Source organism: Pogona vitticeps, chromosome 11 (assembly GCF_051106095.1).
Source record: "Pogona vitticeps strain Pit_001003342236 chromosome 11, PviZW2.1, whole genome shotgun sequence".
NCBI lineage: Eukaryota > Metazoa > Chordata > Lepidosauria > Squamata > Agamidae > Pogona > Pogona vitticeps.
In genome coordinates this window covers 3,438,983-3,457,940 of record NC_135793.1, presented here as the reverse complement: position 1 = coordinate 3,457,940, position 18,958 = coordinate 3,438,983, and the positions used below count along the sequence as shown (strand labels likewise).

The 18,958-nt window shown below is 47.5% G+C and overlaps 1 protein-coding gene across 1 annotated transcript in view; it reads right to left on the bottom strand.

The window, feature by feature from the left end:
• CHRDL1 (chordin like 1) overlaps positions 1–16,093 on the bottom strand; it is a 35,613-nt gene extending 19,520 nt beyond the window's left edge. The window contains exons 1-4 of the mRNA XM_072981072.2: positions 15,683–16,093; positions 10,073–10,226; positions 6,008–6,120; positions 5,119–5,212 (exon numbers count right to left, since the gene is read on the bottom strand). Of these exons, the coding sequence (XP_072837173.2) occupies positions 5,119–5,212; positions 6,008–6,120; positions 10,073–10,196 (331 nt within the window). The 5' untranslated portion in view covers positions 10,197–10,226; positions 15,683–16,093. The remainder of the gene's footprint in view (positions 1–5,118; positions 5,213–6,007; positions 6,121–10,072; positions 10,227–15,682) is intronic.
• Between the last annotated feature and the right edge of the window lie 2,865 nt (positions 16,094–18,958).

The following is an 18,958-nucleotide window of genomic DNA, read 5'->3' as shown; positions in this document are numbered from 1 at the left end:
CTGTCCTCCTTTTTATTACTACCAACAGCATAGCGCTAATTCACCTCAAACAGCCAAACTCAAGCTGCTAGAGCTTCTTCCATTGGAAGATTTCAGTTTTGATCCACTAACCAACAGACAGACAAGCAAGAAACCACACAAAATCCCAAAACCCTAACATGGATCAAGGAAAATCGTTTTGTGCAAGTTGTTCTCAGCAATTTCCAAAGGCCTGATGTCACTGGTGACTGAATTTTGAAGGAGATTAGGAATACAGCCAGCCTCCAGCATAAAAATGTGACATGGGACACAGTCCATTATAGTGGTAACCTTCCCACATCCTTTCCCTCTATAAAACCGATCAGAACCGATTCTGGCAAAGAGGATCTTATTCTTACAGGGTGTACCCCAATGTTTTCCAAAGACAGCTGATTTTTGAAGGAGATGAGCAGTATAACATGCCTCCGTTGTCAAGATCTGAGGCAGTCGATGATAGTGCTAATTTCCCCACCCCGGCTAAAATTCCAGACCTCTGTGTCCTATACACACATACGTTGTGTGTGTGTGTGTGAGAGAGAGGGGGGGAGAGAGACAGACAGAGAGACAGAGACAGAGAGAGAAACAATGCATTCAATATGGTTTACTTCTGAGTAATGATAAGATTGCATTGTAATCTGCTTTCCACTTTTCCTTCACAACAGTGCTCTTGCGCTTCTCTGAGATCAGAACCTCTAAGAGGGATGGGCACCGAGATGTCCGTTGTTCTTCGGCTAACAGAGGTCTTTTTCCATGTTTGAAGGCTCACTGTGTGATTGGTAAATAAGGATCTGGCCTTTTCCTGCCAACCGAACACATGGCCCGGCTGATGCTAGGCCGTTCTTAACAGCCAGCCTGTTTTATGAAGCAGCTAGCTTTGCAAAATGCCAGCCTTTTTTTAAAATTATAGCAACACTATCCGTCACTAAAATGTGGAAAACGGGCTATTTTTAGAAATGCCTGGCCTTGCACTTTCTCGGTCGTGTCTGAGAAAGTGGCAAGAGGTTTCGGGGGGGGGGGGCGAATGAGGGCAACAGGAATGGAACGACAAGACAAGACGGGGCATCAGCCAGAGCAGGGGCAGACATCCTCGAGAGGTCTGGGGCCAGAAACATCTCTCCAAAGTCTAATTTTCACAAAAGCATGCAAAAAACAACCCATTCCAATGTCTGCACACTCTTTTATGTTCCTTTTTTGGTTGGCTGTTGTTTTTTTTAAAAAAATCCTTTGGTAGGGTCAGTAGGAAATGTTTTTAGATGAGTTTTTAGATGACACCGTTTCCCCCCCCCCCCGCATCTTCTAATGGTTCCAAAATTGCTGTTCCTTGCTGTCAAGTTGCCTCTGAATTTCGGCCACCATTATACCGTTTCCTTGATATGTGAGATATTCAAGGAGTGATCGATCACTGCCCCTCCTTAGCACGTTTCTGCAATAAAGTGAGGATTTGAATCCAGGTCTCTTGAATCTGACCTTTTATTCCATACATATATAGAAGACATGCACAGATGTCCTTTGATCAGTGAGAGACTTGCACAACAATTTTCATGTGGGAAAAAAACAAGAAGTAGCAGGGGATCTTCCTTCCTTCCTTCCTATTTTTCTTTTGTTCTTTCATTCTTTCGTTTGTTCGAACGAACGAACAAACAAACAAATGAACGAATGAACGTTCCTTCCTTCCTTCGTTCCTTCCTTCCTTCCTTCCTTCCTTCCTTCCTTCCTTCCTTCCTTCCTTCCTTCCTTCCTTCCTTCCTTCCTTCCTTCCTTCCTTCCTTCCTTCCTTCCTTCCTTCCTTTCTTTCTTTCTTTCTTTCTTTCTTTCTTTCTTTCTTTCTTTCTTTCTTTCTACGCTTAAACGTGCTTTGAAGAAAGCCAGGAATTTGCTCACCGATCAACGGCGAACCCGGGATGTTTCAGCCCCAGATCCTTAAGCGTGCTGTAATTTAATATTTAAATAAAATACAACATAATTTGGACGAGGGCTCAACATTCTGTGTTGAAAGGTGACCGGTGGAGTTAAGTGACTTCTTAGCCGCAGCCGAAAGCATCCAGAAGAGGTTGGGAAGGAATCCAGGAGCAAACAATGGCAAATCTGGATGCTAACCACATCCAGATGTGGGCGGTCTTAGCAGACAGGTGTCAAACACATTAGGCTACCCAACACCTTTCGAAAGTGACTTCAAGCGTTCCCTTAAGCTTACAAAAGCCACCAGAATCCCACAACTAGTCCTTTAACCTCGGCGGCCGGTAGCATATGCAAGATCACCCACAGCTCAAAGCCATTAAACCAGCGCTGTGCTGCATGGCTAGACCAAGGCTTTCTTTACTGTATCAAGTTAATGGTAAATTTTCGGTTCTGATACTCAGGTTTCTTTGGCTTTCAGGGCTGAAAGGTAGCCCCTTTGAACGCTTTCATATTCGTGGGTGTGCAGGGGGCTTAATTTCCTGTGTTTTCATTTTTTTTTTAAATAGTGGCATAAAGAAAAGGCTTGTTAAAGGCATATGGATAACGGGTTTAAAAAAGACGTTTTTCATAGCTATATTTTGTTTTTGCATTAGTAAGCCTGGAGGGGTGTGGAGAATTTTCTGAAGGCAGCTGGTGCCTCTCAAAATAACATTTGTCGGACTGTTGACTTAATCATTCCATCCATTGATTGAACGGGTCTACTTGAATTCGGATTTCACGCTTGGACTACAAGTCCTCTTGACTGTGCTGGGCGGGGGGTCCTGGGAGTTGTAGTCCTCAAATCCAGCTTTTCCAAGCTCCAGACTAGACCCTGGCATCCAAACATCTGGTTCATCATCCTTCCGACATCTAGTAGGTTTTGTAGAATGGGATGAGCTTTGGAACCTGGCTTGGCTGTACTGTATATTTCAAGTTGTCTTGTAGGTATTAGAAACAGAGCAAACTCGGTCGGCCTCGGCTAGGAGGTGGAATAAGCAGCTTCTTTGCGAATCTAAGGAACTATGTCCCTCGTATAGCTGGAAGCGAACAGCCAGGGCAAAAGCAGCAGGGTGGACCTCAAAACTCTCCAAGACGTGAGGCCATGTCGGGAATTTCGCAACAAAACCCCAGAAAGCGCTCGCTTCGTCTGCATTGTACAGTGGCTCTTAACAATCATGTATAATAAATGTACAGTCTGTGGGAGTTTATTATGCAGCGTATGACCCAGTTTATATAGTCATAAACATCACCGGCTCTCTGCGTCTGATTTATAGCCTCCTCCGTCTAATTATGAAGCTAAGTGAGGTTGTAAAAAAATGTTTCGGTTGTATGTGGTTGATTCAGAGGGTCGCTACCTTAGCCCCTGGAAAGGTAACTTTTCTGAACTCTTATGTTTCTGGATTCTTTGGCCATGGTGGACCCAAAAGTCTTATCCAAGTTCTCTGTCTGCCGGAAAAGAAAGGCCATTCTCTGCTCATTTCAGGATAAGCCTGCTCATTGCTATATATTACCAATAGGGATGTGCATTTGGGTTTTTTTTTTAAACTACAAATCCCACAATTCTCTTTCCTGGGAGCCTCATCTGCAGGAACCAGGCCTCACAGACCCCTAAGTTGTGCTCACCTGGAGAGAAGGCCTAGCTGGCCGGCTTCACGGTTTGGCTAGGCCTAACTTCCTGTTTGAAAAGGAAGCTGTCTGTAAAGAGGCAGCCTCTGATGGAATTTGTTCCTCCATGCACCTCGGTGAGTAGCGGGGAATCTTTATGACTCCTGCAGCGCAGCTAGGCACTTTTCGAACAGTTTGAAGAAGTGGTGCAGGAATGGCATGGAAGTAAGAGAGCTGCTCTACCCCCTTGCAAGTTGGGGGACCCTTAGTCCTGCCATTTCTCTGGGGTTCCAACTAAATGATGGGACTGGGGGTTCATTAATGCCAAAAAAATCCCATCCCTTGATAGCTGAAGCTTCTATCACCTCTAGGAGTATGCAAGTGAGCTTTCTTTGTCGGGCGACGTTGGTCTTCTGGACTTAAGCATGGGATTCCTTCGAAGGCAAATTTTTGCAAACCCAAAAAGACTTCCTCAATCACCTCTCTCCAACACTTCCAGTTCCAGTGATGGGCTATAGAACCTCTGCTTTTACTCTGAGACCTCAGATAGGAGCCTGATATTCGGCAAATCTGGTTGTATTTATATTCTGCTTTCCCACTGCCCCTGCCCCATAGCATCTTTAAAACAACTCTAGGTAGGCAGAAGGAGATAAGTTACTATCTCAAGACTACTCAGTTCCCAGGTTCAGAGTACAGTCAGCGAGAGACACTTTTCCAAGAAGCCTGACTGGAGATGCTACGTATCATGGGAAATATATTGAAATACCCTCTTTTTTAATTACCTGGAATATTGGTTCCCAACCTTGGGAAAACCAGGTGTTCTTGGACTTCAGCTACCAGAAACCCAAGCCAGCACAGCTAGCGGTGAAGGCTTCTGGGAGTTGCAGTCCAAGAACACCTGGTTGATCCAAGGCTGGGAACCCCTGACGTATCTGGGGATGTTAAAGTGTGTTTGTTTATTTGAGTAGCCACGTGGCTATCACACTTCCCGCCTCTCATGAGAAGATAAAACTCCCTAGAAAAGACAGCAATGCAAGGAAAAGTGGAAGGCAGTAGGGAAGGAGGAAGCCCGGGACATGAGATAGGCTGAGTCTATACAGGAAGCCACAGCCTTGAGCTTGCAAAACCTGTACACAATAATGAATACGACAGTTTTAACCCAGCGTGGAAACTGCAAAATACTGTCCTCAGGGCAATCCCTGAACCACCTAAACTGCTATAAAGAGGCACATTTTAGCACAGGGTAAACCCCCCCCCCCCGATGTTGCCGATACAGGGTGTGTGTCCCCCAACAGGCCCCTCCCCAACGCATTCTGATGAAATGAGGGGAGGGCTGAGCGCCCGAGCCTTGAGCATGAGGGGCGAGAAGCATCTCCTCCGGGCTGCTCTCGGCTCTCCGGCCTCTCTTGTCATAAATGGAGTGTATAACAGGGTTTGCTGCATGAAAGCATTCCATTGTTATTTTTAGACCGGGAATTTGTCTGTTTGCTCTGCTCCGACATCCTTTAAAGCGGAGCGCATTGCGGGGCAGCTCTGCGCCCTGGAAATGAACGTTACCTGGACAGCGAGGGCAGCACATCTGGGGGACTTGGACGGGGTTGGGACAGTGCAAGTTCGGGCACCGTATTCGGTTGCACTGCACGTTTCCGTTCTGGGGAAAGAAGTCGAGAGCATGAAATAAAAGGAAATTACGCCAAACATTTTGCTATCTTAGTGTCTATGGGCAAAAGGCTCTGCTGACTCAGGGGCATCTCTGCCCCATCCTATCTGCCCCTTAACAGTGATCCAAAGCATTTAAGAATGCCAAAGGTTGGGAGTTCGATTCCCCACTATGTGCCTCCTGGGAGAAAGAGCCAGCCTGGGTAGCCTTGGGCCAGCTGCACTGTCCCAAGGTTGCCCCTAGAGGAAGAGAAGGGTAATGCACTTCCGAGTTTACTTTCTACCTAGAAAACCCTTGAAAAAGGATTCACGATGGTTCGATTTTTGACCGAATAAGTGTTTGGTGCTTCCCAGCCCCGCCTCCTCTGATGGGTGCCCATTCAGAGACAGTGTGTGGGGGAGGCGGGGCAGGGGAGCTGGGGCACGGACCCAGAGTGGCTGCTTGCTGAAGGAGGCGGGGCTGGGGAAGTACCAAACACCTGTTTGGCTGAAAAACGAACCTGCACGAACGGCTCGTTTGGCAGTTTGTGCCCATCTCAACACCTCCTTTTTTTTACCGCCGCTACAATCTTCGACTTAGTACATAACCAGATCTTGCAAAAATTACTTTTTTGTACTGTGATGCCCAGAACTTCAGTTACTTTCTTTTGGCAGCTGACAGTTTTCTTTTGGAGGTTCTGAGCCCATACCTACCCACCCCCGCACGCAGATTGATCAATTTTTGCCCACTTCTGTATACAAGTATCAGTATCTGATCCCCAGTCCCAACCGGCTGCATGAAACCTACCTCTGAGCAGAGGCAGTTCACGCAGTAGACAATCCCGTAGGGCTCTAGGTACGGATGCCACCGTTCGCCCACCCGATACTTCTTGTCTTGAAACACACAGAAGGTCTCCGAATCTGCAAGGGAGCAAAGGAGGAGGACAGACGGTGAGCTGACAAGGGACAAGAAGGCAGTGTGTCTCTACACCATTCACTTCCTGGAGGGCCAACCCAACTCATTGTACCCGTTGGGAGTGGCTTTCCCCAATGTTAGCTCCCCACACCACAAGGTCCTCCAGGCATTGCTCCTCCAGGCGGCCCCTCCAAAGGAGGCCCAGAAATCATCTACCACAATCAGGACCTTCTTCATGGTGGCACCAACACTCTGGAGCAAACTCCCAGTGGCGCTGCCCCGGGATCCATCTCTCCCAACGTTTAAAGACACTCCTAAATGGTTTAGGACCTCGATATTTGGTGGAACGGCTACTCCCACCAAGGTCTACCCGGATCACCCACGTGAGTCAGGAGGTGAGGCTGAGGAGCCTGACGCCGAGGGAGGCCCAGAAGGAAAAGACATGAAACCGGGCCTTCTTGGCGGTGGCTCCTCGCCTATGGAAAAAATCTCCCTCCGGAGATTCGCGGGGCCCCCACGCTGGGTATCTTTAAAAAACAACTAAAAACATGGATGTTTTATTCAGGCCTTCCCTCCAGTCAATACTAGATTCTCTCTTTTTATTCTTTCTTCATTTACTTTTTATTTTTATTTTATTTTTGTTTGTAAACTGTCATTGGAGATTTTTGTAATACTTTGTGTTATTTTTATTAGTTGTTTACGTTATATTGGAAGCCGCCTAGAGTGGTCGCATAGACCAGATGGGCGGGATACAAAACAAACAAACAAATCAATCAATCAATCAATCAATCAAATTCTTAGAGAGGCCTTCCTCACTTACCCGACCTGATTTTTCAACACACTTCACATTTGGCTTGTAAGCTGCCATCGACCTCTCTTTAAGCTTACGATTGTTATTCCTGTGTTTTTGTTCGAATTTGATTATTTGTGTGTTTTATACCGGGGCAATCCACCCAGAACAATGCATTACACTAACGGGGGCGGTGTATATATAAACAAACAAACAAACAAATAAAATTGTGCTGCCTGAGTAAAGGGCAGGACAAGACACACAGACAGTCCTGGCAACTGAATCTTCAGAGTGGATCTGGGCTACAAAGCGATACCACTGTAGCTGCCACGGCTCCACCCACGTACGGAGTGGCTTGTGTGTAAAGCCCGGCTCCTGCTTCAGTCACTGCTGGATGAATGAGGCTTTCATGTCTGCGAAGCGGTGAACCGGAGATGCCACTGAGGGACCCTGGGTGATGCCCCGGCTTTGGACAAAGCTAGCTGCGCGGCTCGTTCTTGTGAATAAGCTCAGCCGAGCAGAGAGAATGTCTCTCTTGGGCCCCGTCCATCCCCGTCTTCCCTTTGTATTCATCGGGTTGCTGGAGGTGGGTTTGAGCTAGGAAATACGCTCTTGTGCTTCTCTTGCAGACGGCTCTTACAGGACACTGAATGTGCACAACGAGAAACGAACCAGGGAAAAGCTACCCTTACAGGTAAGCTCATTAATTCTACAGGTTTCAAGTCACTGGCAGACTTCGTTTCCGGCGCGCATCACGTTTTATGGCCTGCTATTTATGACGTCTGACAGGTGCTGCCATCTTCGGTAGACTATAGGATTTGTAAACCATTCCTCTGTACCAAGCAGGGCAACCTCAATGGGGCTCAAAGGCTACGTTTTCTATGTGAGGCTTAGCTAGGCCTAGCTGTGCTTAGCTTCCTTTTCCAAAAGAAAGCTCCCAGGTAGCACTGGGGCAGGAAAAGGAAGTTTGGCCAGAGCTAGGCCGAGCTAAACCTCCAAACCTTCCATTGGGGAGGGGCTTTACTCCCAAGTGAGCCAAATTTAGGTGTTTGTAAGATGTATACGAGTCAAACAGAACTCCAAAAATGTGGAAATATGGGCTTTGTAGTCCAAAATCTTTTTTAAAAATCCCCTTCATATCTACAAGTACTTAAGTTCTTAAAGTGACACACACATTTTTATGCATATATGCAACCATCTTTCTTAATGGCTGGAATCCAGCTGAAAAAAACACACAGTGGTGTAAGTCTCCCAGTGTAGATCGCAGCGGCACATTGCTGGAAGTTAAAAAGTCAATGTATCAATTATCTGTCGCGCATCTCCTCACACAACAGGGGCAGCAATTATATTGGATTCCAAATTTGCAGCAATTCATTGTTGAGGTTTATGCCAATGGAGTTATGCTGACAGGTGTACGCAATAGGATTCTGGCCAGTAAACAGGGTAACACAGTTGTTAAACCATGGTTAGAGGACATGTCCCCCTAACCTTTTTACTGAAGTCTAGTTCACAACAGCCGGCCACACTCATGGCGAGGCGAGGCTAGCCTTAGTCATTAGGGTGATTTCTTCTGATTTTAAAAATAAATAAAAACTGAGGTACTGAACCCGGGAACAAACAATGCATTTGTAGACCCTTATGTTCTGCAATGAGACTGCCTGTGCTTAGTGGAAATAGATGGATACAGGATCGTGGCTTGATCATAGTATCCCTGAAAAAGCTGTTTGTGAAGGCCTAGGTTCTTTCCAGATTGAGTAACTTGAAAAAACTTCGTCACGACATGGATGTGAGATTTGACAGCTGTTAATCCCCTTGAAATTCTTCAATCTGGTTCATGTCCTGCCCATTTATTATGTTACTAATTCAAGTTCGGAATTTCAACCCTTCTAAAAATGAACAGATTTCCCCCCCCCCCAATGGAAATATATCACAATGGAAAAAAATTTCCAGCACATTTTTTCCATTTCGTTTCCAAACTTTTTGTGTGTTTTTTGTTTTTTTAGGGAAAAAATATTCCAACCACATCACGGCTACTGGAGGGTGCATAATGGGCTGGATGGAGGCAGATGCTTTCTCCTGACCCTGGAGACCCAGAACCCAAGGGTGTTCTCTGCTGCCCGCAGTCTTGTCTGCTCAGAACCGGAGAGCAGAGAAGGAAGAAACAGCGGGGAAACAGCGCTTCCGTTTCTGCTATTTTTAAAATCCTGCCGCTATTTTTAAATCGGTTTAATTCATTAATAACAGAAGGGCTGGACCCACGTGTTGCTGTTTTTATTCACCCATCATCTTGCATGATTTCAGGGCTTTTAAAATAATAAATTAAAAGCATCAAGACAGCAGCTTGCAGTCTAAGTGAGCAGGGTGCAATGAATAAATAGTTGGCTGGATAGCTCAGTGACTGAAGGATTTGGCTGTGAAGCCCAGAGGTTGGGAGTTTGATTCCCCACTTGTGCCTTCTGGGAGAAGAGCCAGCCTGGGTGGCCTTGGGCCAGCTGCACAGTCTCAAGGCTGCCCCTAGAGGAAGGGAAGGGTAAAGCACTCCTGAGTATTCTGTACCTGGGAAACTCTGAAAAAGGTCACCATAAGTCCAAATTGGCTTGATCCAGCCAGCTCTATAACTTTATTGTTATAGAGCTGGCTGGATAGTTCAGTAGTTTAGAGCTCTGGCTGCAGATCCAGAGATTGGGAGTTCAATTCCCCCGCTGGGCTTCCTGGGAGTAAAACCAACCTGGGTGGCCTTGGGCAAGCTGCACAGTCTTGGGGCACCCCCAGAAAGAGGGATTGACAAAGCACTTCTGAGTATTCTCTACCTGGAAAACCCTGTAAGGGGTCACCATCAATCGGAATTAATTGAGTCCAAGCCCTGGTTCAATGCAGGAATCCATGTCAAAGCAGATCTGGCAGTTTTCTCTTGAATATTTCCAACGTTGGAGCACTCACACCTCCCAAGATAATTGGTTCCATCGTCATACTGCTCTAACAGTTAGGAAGTTTTTCCTGATCTTCAGCCTAAATCTGGGTTCCAATACCTTGAGCCCCCTTATGATGTGTCCTCTGGGAGGATCAAGAACAGATCTGCCCCTGAATGACAAGGGTTGGGGGTCTCTGAAGCATGAACATCTGGGGGGGGGGTTGCTCCCAGTTCAGACCAAAAAGGGTTAACTCACATTTTCCTTGTTCTGTTTTGCTCCCCTCGATGAAGAGGAGGCAGAGGATGCAGGCAAACTTCAGTCTCAGATTTTCCAGGCTCCACTTTCTTCTCATTGTTGCCATTATGGAACGGAAAAGCATAGGCGTCCTTTGGTGTAGAAAGTCGAGGAGCTGCAAGAAAAGAAATTCTGCGGTCATGTCTTCTTCAGGTTGCTGCGAGGGAGGATGCTCCCGGTTGACTTTACAACCTAAGTCTGAACTCATCTCATAAACAGACATCTGCCATGGTTTTTTTTTTGGATCCTGACCTACAATTTTTCTGCACTATCCATGAAGGGGTGGTGCCCAGCCTGAAGAAGTGAGCTTTTAGCCATGAAAGCTTGTGATTTTTCAAGTGGCTCGGTAAAGGTACCACTTTACTCTTGCATTTGTGCAATCCTGAATCACACACAGCCATTTCCTAATTCTTTCCATGGTGGTCAGATTCCAGAATACAAATTAGGTCAGGAACCAGAAAAAAATCTGGAGAAGATGAGCACCAGTGATGCCCACTGGAAATCCTCTTCCCTGTGTAGGTGATGCCCTTAACATTGAAACTGCTTGAAATCTGCATCCCATTGAAAATAAGATGATAGCAGTTCCTTGGTTATAATCGCTGCAGGCTGAACCCAGTAGCACTGTTTACTCATGTTCTCCCTTAACAAAGATCCATTTACTCCCAAGGGATCGAGAAAGTTAGTTTTGGGGGTGGCGGACCAAAAATCTGCCAGTTTGGGGAGTTGCAATTTAAAAAAACCTGAATGTTTGAAAATGGTGCTGATGAAATGATGTGTCTCTCTCTGAGTGTGTGTAAGAGAGAGAACGAGAGCAAGGGGGGAAACCACCCAAATGGAATTTTGCATGCTTGAGCCAACATTCCTAAATAATTTCTCAAAACGTCATAATCTGCGGCTGTTTTGTTTTGGAATTTCTGACACAATCACCTCAAAGACAAAAAAAAATAAACAAGTAAACAAAAGTTGCTTAAAAACAGGAATGCTGTGAAAAACCAAAATTTCCAGAACCCGAGGCACGGATCATTCCTTTTTTTTTTCCATTTGAATTTTCCACTCTTCTGAGAAATACAAATGATAAATTCAAAAGAAGAATTTTTTAAAAAAAGAAGGGATGGTTTGGTTTAATTTCCTCTTTGATCAAGAGCTTCTTCAGTTCCTCCGTAGACTTCTGGGAGTCTGTGGTGCAAATCATTTTTTGCCCTTTTCCACCAGGATGGGATCTTTTCCCCCTTTCCTTCTTTTCTAACAGCTGAAACCGGAAGTAAACACCTTGCCTTCAAGAAAGTGGCCTGATGGAGCAGGAACGACAGATTCCCGAAAGAAGCAATTACAGTATGGGATGCAAATCAGAATTTGGAAAAGGGACCCTTCTCGACTATGAATCCCAGAATCCAGTTTGTGGCATTCTGAGATTTGTAGTCCCCCAAAAGCCTCTTTTCCAAGCTGTGATGAAAACATTTTGACATTTGTCACAAGGGTAAAATTTTTTTTTGGACATATCACCTAAAATGGTCTTTGTTTTCATAAGTGAGCTGAGCCCCTCTCTCTGCTACGACCCTAACATCTGCCCATTCCCTTGATCTCAGAGATGCAAGCCACACAATGACCAAGACCTAACAGTTCCTAACCTTGGCCAACCGAGGTGTTCCTGGACTGCAACTCCCAGAAGCCGTCACCACTAGCGGGCTGGGGTTTCTGGGAGTTGCAGCACAAGAACACCTGGGTGACCTCATTTTGGGAACCACTGACCTAGTGGGAGAGGGCAATTCATCCAGGAGATGAAATTCCACCTCTGCTCGCATTTTTACAGTCTATCCTCACCAAGCCTTCACTCAAGTTTCTCTGCATGCATGTCCAGAAGACAGCACAGGAAACAAAAGGTGGGCATATGGCTTTTAAGGTGCACACCAAGGAAGCGCCAAAGGCCAATTCCACCGAGAAATTTCCCTTTGCAATCTCCACTGGATACGTCGGAGCCGAGGGAAGGCTTTCTGCTTCAATCCTAATCATTATAGGGATGCTCGCTTAAGTAACTTCTTGGGAAAGACTTAAGTGTCTGTGTGAACACGAAGCTGGGAAGATAGAGTGTAACAGGAGTAAGAAGAAGAATCCTTGTTATTTCCCCCAAATCGTAAATGTAGGAAGAGAGGTTAAAAAAAAGGCATCCTTAGGACCACGATGGGCAGATGGTACACTTTTTGAAAAACGGCTTTTCTAGGAACAGCAACCATCCTTACTGCCTGAGATGTATGCGCCTGGTGGAGCCGTCCAGTATCCAGTGCATTAAACCAGGACAGATTGTAGAGCCTAGAAGGAAGTTCTCAAGAGTTGAAACCCAAGCTCTGCCCTCAAGAGGGCACTTTTATTTGAAATTATAAAGGGTTTTTGTTAAAAAAAAAAAAGCAGGGCTAGAAAAAAAAATGTTCAGGTGCCTGATGAAGTGATCTGAACATCTCAGAAGCCTGCACATATTTTCCTGCTTTTTTGGGGGCCCCAACCCAGAGTCTTGTAGCATCTGAAAGGATAACAAATATATTAAAAACGGAACAGGTTACTTATTACAGCACATACAAGATCTGCAATGAAGCAGGTCCCGGAAATCAAGAATAAAGTTGTGGTCTGAGAGGTAGGTCTCTCCCCACCCCACCCACCCCGACGGATGGTTGGTGCTCTGTTGCTTTTAAATGTGCTTTTAGTATTGATTTTAATGACCATTTTAAACTTTCACCCTTACTGAATTCTTCTGCCATATTTGTATACTTACTGCTTTTAGCTTTTAAATATTGGCTTTTAAAATGATGTAAGCTGCCGCTTGGGTCCTTTTTCCAAGACTGGGTAAAAATGGTTTGAATGAATGAATGAATGAATGAATGAATGAATGAATGAATGAATGAATGAATGAATATCTTTAGGGCGCCGTAGGATTCTCTGTTATGGTGGCTGCCGCAAATGGACATGCCTTCCAAAATGAGGACGTACCAGGTGGGAGAGGGCACGTTGACAAAGCAACCACCATAGCCTTTGTCTAAAGCTTTGGCGCCACCAGGGCTTGGTGAGAGCGGGAGTAGAGATTTACTTTGTGCCGAGTGGATCGCAGAGCGACCTGGTTCAGCTTGGTCCAGGTTACGAGACGTACAAGCAGGGGACCTTTCTCAGCCAGTTCTGCCTAGAGGTGGGATGGGCTGACCCACGGGGTCTTTTATATACACCACCTACATGTTGTTCCACTGAGTTACCCATGGGGCTTCGGACGTGGGCCTCCCCGAGCCGGTGACTGGATCCATCCTAAGGGTTTTAAACATGTTTCCCAGGGGCCTTAGGTCCAGTGGGATCTAGTTTTTAACAAGGACTTGGTGTGAATAAATGAGAAACAAACAGGCTTTGGGGGGGGGGAGAAGGAAATATTGGGGCTGTTGCAAAACCAACATGGAGGACGTTTCTAATTATCCATCGTGAATAAGAAGCCATGTTTCCACTGACGAATGGAAAAAAGGAAAAGTTGCCGAATAATGTCTACAATTGGGTCCAGTTGACCACAGAAACCACTCCTTCAGCTGGTTTGCTGGAACTCCTTCCAATAACATGCTTCTATTTGATCTAAGCTGGGTGAAATAAAGAAACACATACTGTTTCCTTGAGCTAGCCCTCTCCTTTGTCCATGTTTTGCATCAAAATAGCACCCCATCATCACATTACAGAGATGAAAGGCTCACACTGTTTGAAAAATCTTGGGCTGCTTTTGAAGGAAGCTTCTTCTCTCCTGGGCCCTCTCTCCCCATCGCTGCTCCCACCCCACCGAAGAAGAAGAAGAAGAAGAAGAAGAAGAAGATACCGGATGGAATATTACAAAGAAATTGCAAATATGCACCCGTCAGTTTCATCCGAGCCAAGACTGCACTGCCTCCCAGGCTAGCCTCCAAAGCTTAAATCTGCCCTGGAACCAGTCCAGCCACTGTTTCCAAACGACTGGGTCGAGTTTGTATTATGGAATGTCTTTCCTCTGTCATTTGGAGTTCGGGCACCGGGCTCTACTAGAAGGATCCTCCGGAGCTTCGAGAGCAAAACAGGGCTTGGCTTACATACAAGCCTGACCTCAACCGCAGGGCCACTGGTGGGTGCAAATGCATGCATTTCAGGACAAAAGCTTGAGCCACCACGCAGCACGATGTGTTCCTAGACTCGTTACACATTTTACACATACAAAACAGATCGCACCTTTCCAGTTTACAGGGAGGAACTGGAAGGCAAGTATAGGAAAGGGGTACAATAAGCCAACTGTGCAAAACATGTACAGATCCTTCCCATGCATTTCCCCCCCCTCTGATTGTAAGCGCTGCTTATTCCAGTTGGGTATGCTACGAAGTAAGTGTGCATCGATTTATACCCTTAGACCTCGCAGATCTACGGAGCAGAGTGGAAAATAAATGGCTACATAAAATAACTCATTGATTTATTCCTGGTGTCATCGTTAAAGAGCTGGCTGTACTCTCTAAATTGAAAAGCCAAGAGGACCAGCAGCAGTAGTCTGTGAAAAGCACATGCACAGAGCACCTCGTAGTAACCCTTTAAAGATCAATGCACTTACAGTGGTGCACGTTTTTGAGGCTTGTTACTCACAAAAAAAACTGTCTCTCAAAGTGGCACAAGCCCCCCCCCCCCGTTTCACTTGTTCACTCCTGTGGCTCTGAGGCAAAATAGTTTAAGGGATGCACCCTGGAAATGGGCAAAAGAGAATAAATCCAATAGCAACCAGAGAAAACATATCTTTCCAGAGAGATCTCATCTCTCTCCATCAAGGGTGGTTTTCCTGGTCTACTGGAGGGAAAACATCCAGTCTGGTCAGCAGCTTTTAAAAACCAACGGGGTCCACCCTTCCACTACCTGTTCGTGCCAAAGGGAGTCCCATGACCTCCAATGGGGTTTACTCTCAGGTAACTGTGCCTTTGATATGGTCCAGCGACCGGAGAAGACGGCAAGGCTTTGGGTCATCCTTGAATGGCAAGGCGTTAAGTTCTCTGAATTCACTGGGGCTAACTTCAGAGTAGACCTATGAGGCACCGCACGCTCAATAGCTCTATGGCGGCCTAGGTTTCCCCGTGATTAGGAAAGAAATTCAATCATCCTCGTGTAACTAGAGGCCCGTTGAATGAACGCGAGGAAGAAAAGTGAAGATGTAACACCTCCTGTGGATGCCCCCGCTCTGGATGATCCCAGGAGAGCTTGCCCTCCTGGATCAGGGGATCCCGAAGTGGAGGGCACAATCCACCAGGGTCCGTCCCTTGAACGAAGGAGCCTTTCTCAGCCAAAAAAAAGTCCATGAAAGGTTCCGTGCCCCCAAACCAAACCGGTTGTCCCGCACCGCCAGTCAACACCGGAGCAACTCCCATTGATCCCACAGGTCTACTCGAGCTGGGGAACGCTCCCTGGCCTGAAGGCCAGCGGATCGGGGCTCCCGGTTCTCCTCCATCGGAGGGATCCCGAGGCGAGGAGCGCGCTCCCTCCGCGGGGGGGGGGGGGTCCCGATCCGCCTTCGCTCGGGAGGAGAAGGGGACGGGGCGCCCAGCTACTCACCTGCCCGGCCGCGGCTCAAGCGGAGCGCCCGCGGAGGAGGCGCCCGCGGGTGCGCAAAGGCGCCTTGCCGCTGCTCCGGCTGCTGCTGCTGCTGCGCACAGGCGGGCGGGCGAGCTGGTCCTCGGCGCCTCGCAAGCCCCGGTCCGGCCAGCCTCTCTCTCTCTTCTCGCCTCCGGAGACCCGCGGAGGGCAGGCGGGCGCGCGCGAGCTATATAGGCGGCCGCGGAGCAGGAGCGGTGCCAAGGCGGAGCGCGCCGGAGATGGACGCGGGGGGGGGGAAGAGAGAGAGAGAGACCCGCCGGAGTTTCCAGAGCTGGCAAGGCCCCAAAGAAGGGGTGGCCGAGGCTGGGGGGGGGGGGAGGCAGGAGAGTGCGGAGCACCTGCCGGAGCCTGGCGAGCCGCGGCAAGACTGGCAGGCGCGGAGGAGGAGGAGGTGGTGGCGGCGAGAGTGACGCCGGCGGCTCTCCGGGGAGGAAGGAGGAGAGGGCGCCCCCCCGCCTCGCTCCGACCTGGCACGCCAATGGCGCTGGAGGAAGGGGCGGCCGGCGTTATTGGGGGAGCAGTGGGGGGTTAGGAAGAGGAAGAGGAGGAGGCGGAGGACACCCTTTGGGACTCCAACGCCCAGTATCCCCAGCCTGCCGGGAGTGTGGGCGCTGGAGTCCCAAATGCCAACCCTGCGCGGGGAGCGAGGGAGGAGCGCGGGGAAAAAATAAGGGTTTGGGGAGGGATCCCGGAGGGTCTCCATGGATTGTCTGGGGGGGGGGGGGAGGGAAGGATGATGTTGACACACCCCACGACCAGAAACCCCACGACCAGGTCTGGTTTTGCTGCTTTCCATGGCGGGGTAAGGGTTGATGTCCTTTTACGAAGAGTTTGGCTAAAGGTGGGTTTCCTCAGCTTAGTTCTATTAAAAACTTCCTAAACCGCCTTGAGCGCTATACTTTAGTGGAAAGGCGGGGTCTGTATGAATCCATCCATCCATCCATCCATCCATCCACCCACCCACCCATCCATCCATCCATCCATTCATCCACCCATCCACCCATCCACCCATCCATATTCGCCTGGCAAACACGCCGGGCTGAGAAAAACCAGAATTTTAACGGCGCGGCATTCAGACGACCCTCGAACCACCGGTTCGTCCTGACGGCCCCCGCCTCCGGCAAGCCCAAAAGGCCCCCCTTCTGCCACAGATGTCACGAAGTCTCCCCATCTCGTCCCTCCTTCCTTTCAACACGCGAACACTGTCTGGGAAGGATGCCGGTCATAAAAGCGAGCCTTCTGAACGTGGGAACAGTGGCTTCGTTCCCTTCAGACGGGAGGGGCTGAGATCAGGGGTGGAGCGGAGCCAGGGCTCAGAGGGGTGGAGATGGGTGGGGAGACAGCAAGCTAGGGGTTGAGGGGGGGTCAGTGGATAAAAGAGCCCCCCCCATTTCTTTACCCTTCTCACCTTCTTGGAGGCTGCACACAGCCTGAGTGGGCAACTTGGCCCTCTCCCAGTGCTGTACTACAGCTCCCATCAGAAGAGACTACAGCTCCCATCAGCAGTCTTTGCCAGTTTGGCTGATGGCAAAGGATTGTGGGTGGGGGAGTCCAGCAACATCTGGAGGACCACATGTTCCCCATCCATTCGGGAACTCCTGGAAAGCTTTTGAAAGGTGCTAAACCTTGCTTCTCTGCTGAGCGGTGGGGGCAGGAGAGGTGCCCTTTTGGGGCTCGTGAAGAAGTCTGGGACCAACCAGTATTTATTTAAAATATTTCTTATCCCTTCTCTCTTCTTAAAAGGATCTAAGGCAACTTACTGTACATCATTGAAAACAACAACAACCAGTATTTAAAAACTATAAATAATAAATGGTACAAATTTATATTTTGTCGGCACCTTGCCGACAAAGGTCCGCATAGTCAAAGCTATGGTTTCTCCAGTAGTGATGTATGGAAGTGAGAGCTGGACCATAAAGAAAGCTGACTGCCAAAGAATTGATGCTTTTGAATTGTGGTGCTGGAGGAGGCTCTTGAGAGTTCCCTGGACTGCAAAGAGAAGAAACCTATCAATTCTAAAGGAAATCATCCCTGAGTGCTCACTGGAAGGACAGATCCTGAAGCTGAGGCTCCAGTACTTTGGCCACCTCATGAGAAGACTCCCTGGAAAAGACCCTGATGTTGGAAAAGTGTGAAGGCAAGAGGAGAAGGGGACGACAGCGGGTGAGATGGCTGGACAGTGTCATTGAAGCGACCAACATGAATTTGACCCAACTCCGGGAGGCAGTGGAAGACAGGAGGGCCTGGCGTGCTCCTTTTGGTTCCTGATGGTGACAGAAAGCCACTGCTGGGATTGAAGCTTTATTGAATAGATAAATCTTGAGTTCCCCCAGGTGTCCTTGGACTGCAACTCGCGGGAAGCTTGGCCAGCAAAACTGGTGGGGAAGGCTTCTGAGTGTTTTAATCTTCCTATCTTCACAGCTTGGACAGAACTAATAATAATAATAATAATAATAATAATAATAATAATAATAATAATAATAATAATAATAATAATAATAATAATAATAATAATAATAAAACAACAATAACAACAGCAACAGTAACAGCAGCAGCAACAACAGCAACTACAACTTGGGATTAATCCCTTTCCCCATCTGCAATATAAAGGCATCTACATCTATTCCTATTGTAACCTGAAGAAGGCTTCCTTCCTTCCTGGTTTAATTGCAAATTGCTATTTTGACCATTTGCGGGCCATGCTCTCACTATGTGGTGGTGGAGGAGGAATATTACATGGTTCAAGTGCTGGCTTGTGTTGCTAACCGATGCCTGGAAAAATGTGTTTGGGCTGCAGCCAAAGAAGACTGTGATTTGTCTAAGCTTTGCTACTATTTCATGCCTTGCTTTGGGTATTGGGCTGAGGGGGTGGGCAGGAGGCCAGTGGCTTAGTATTCAGATTTTATTTTTTTTAAAGAACAAAAACCTGTTTTAACTATTTTTGAAAAAATGAGGAAACAAAGAGTCACTTTACATTTTTTTTAAAGGTAAATTTCATAACTACAGCTAATTGTCAGAACTGCATTATCATTCACAATTGTAACTGCATTGCCGGGATAATTTCCAACCGTTTTTGGAACTCCCGGGGAGCTGACGACTTTGAGAAGCAACTACTTTTGAGCCTCAGCAAAAGGAACTTGCAAAAGGAACTTGCAGACTTTAAAAAGAAACTTGAGAAGTTTTGCCCATTCCTTCCTGACCACCCTCTTGAGCGGGTTGAGAAGGTTTCCTCCA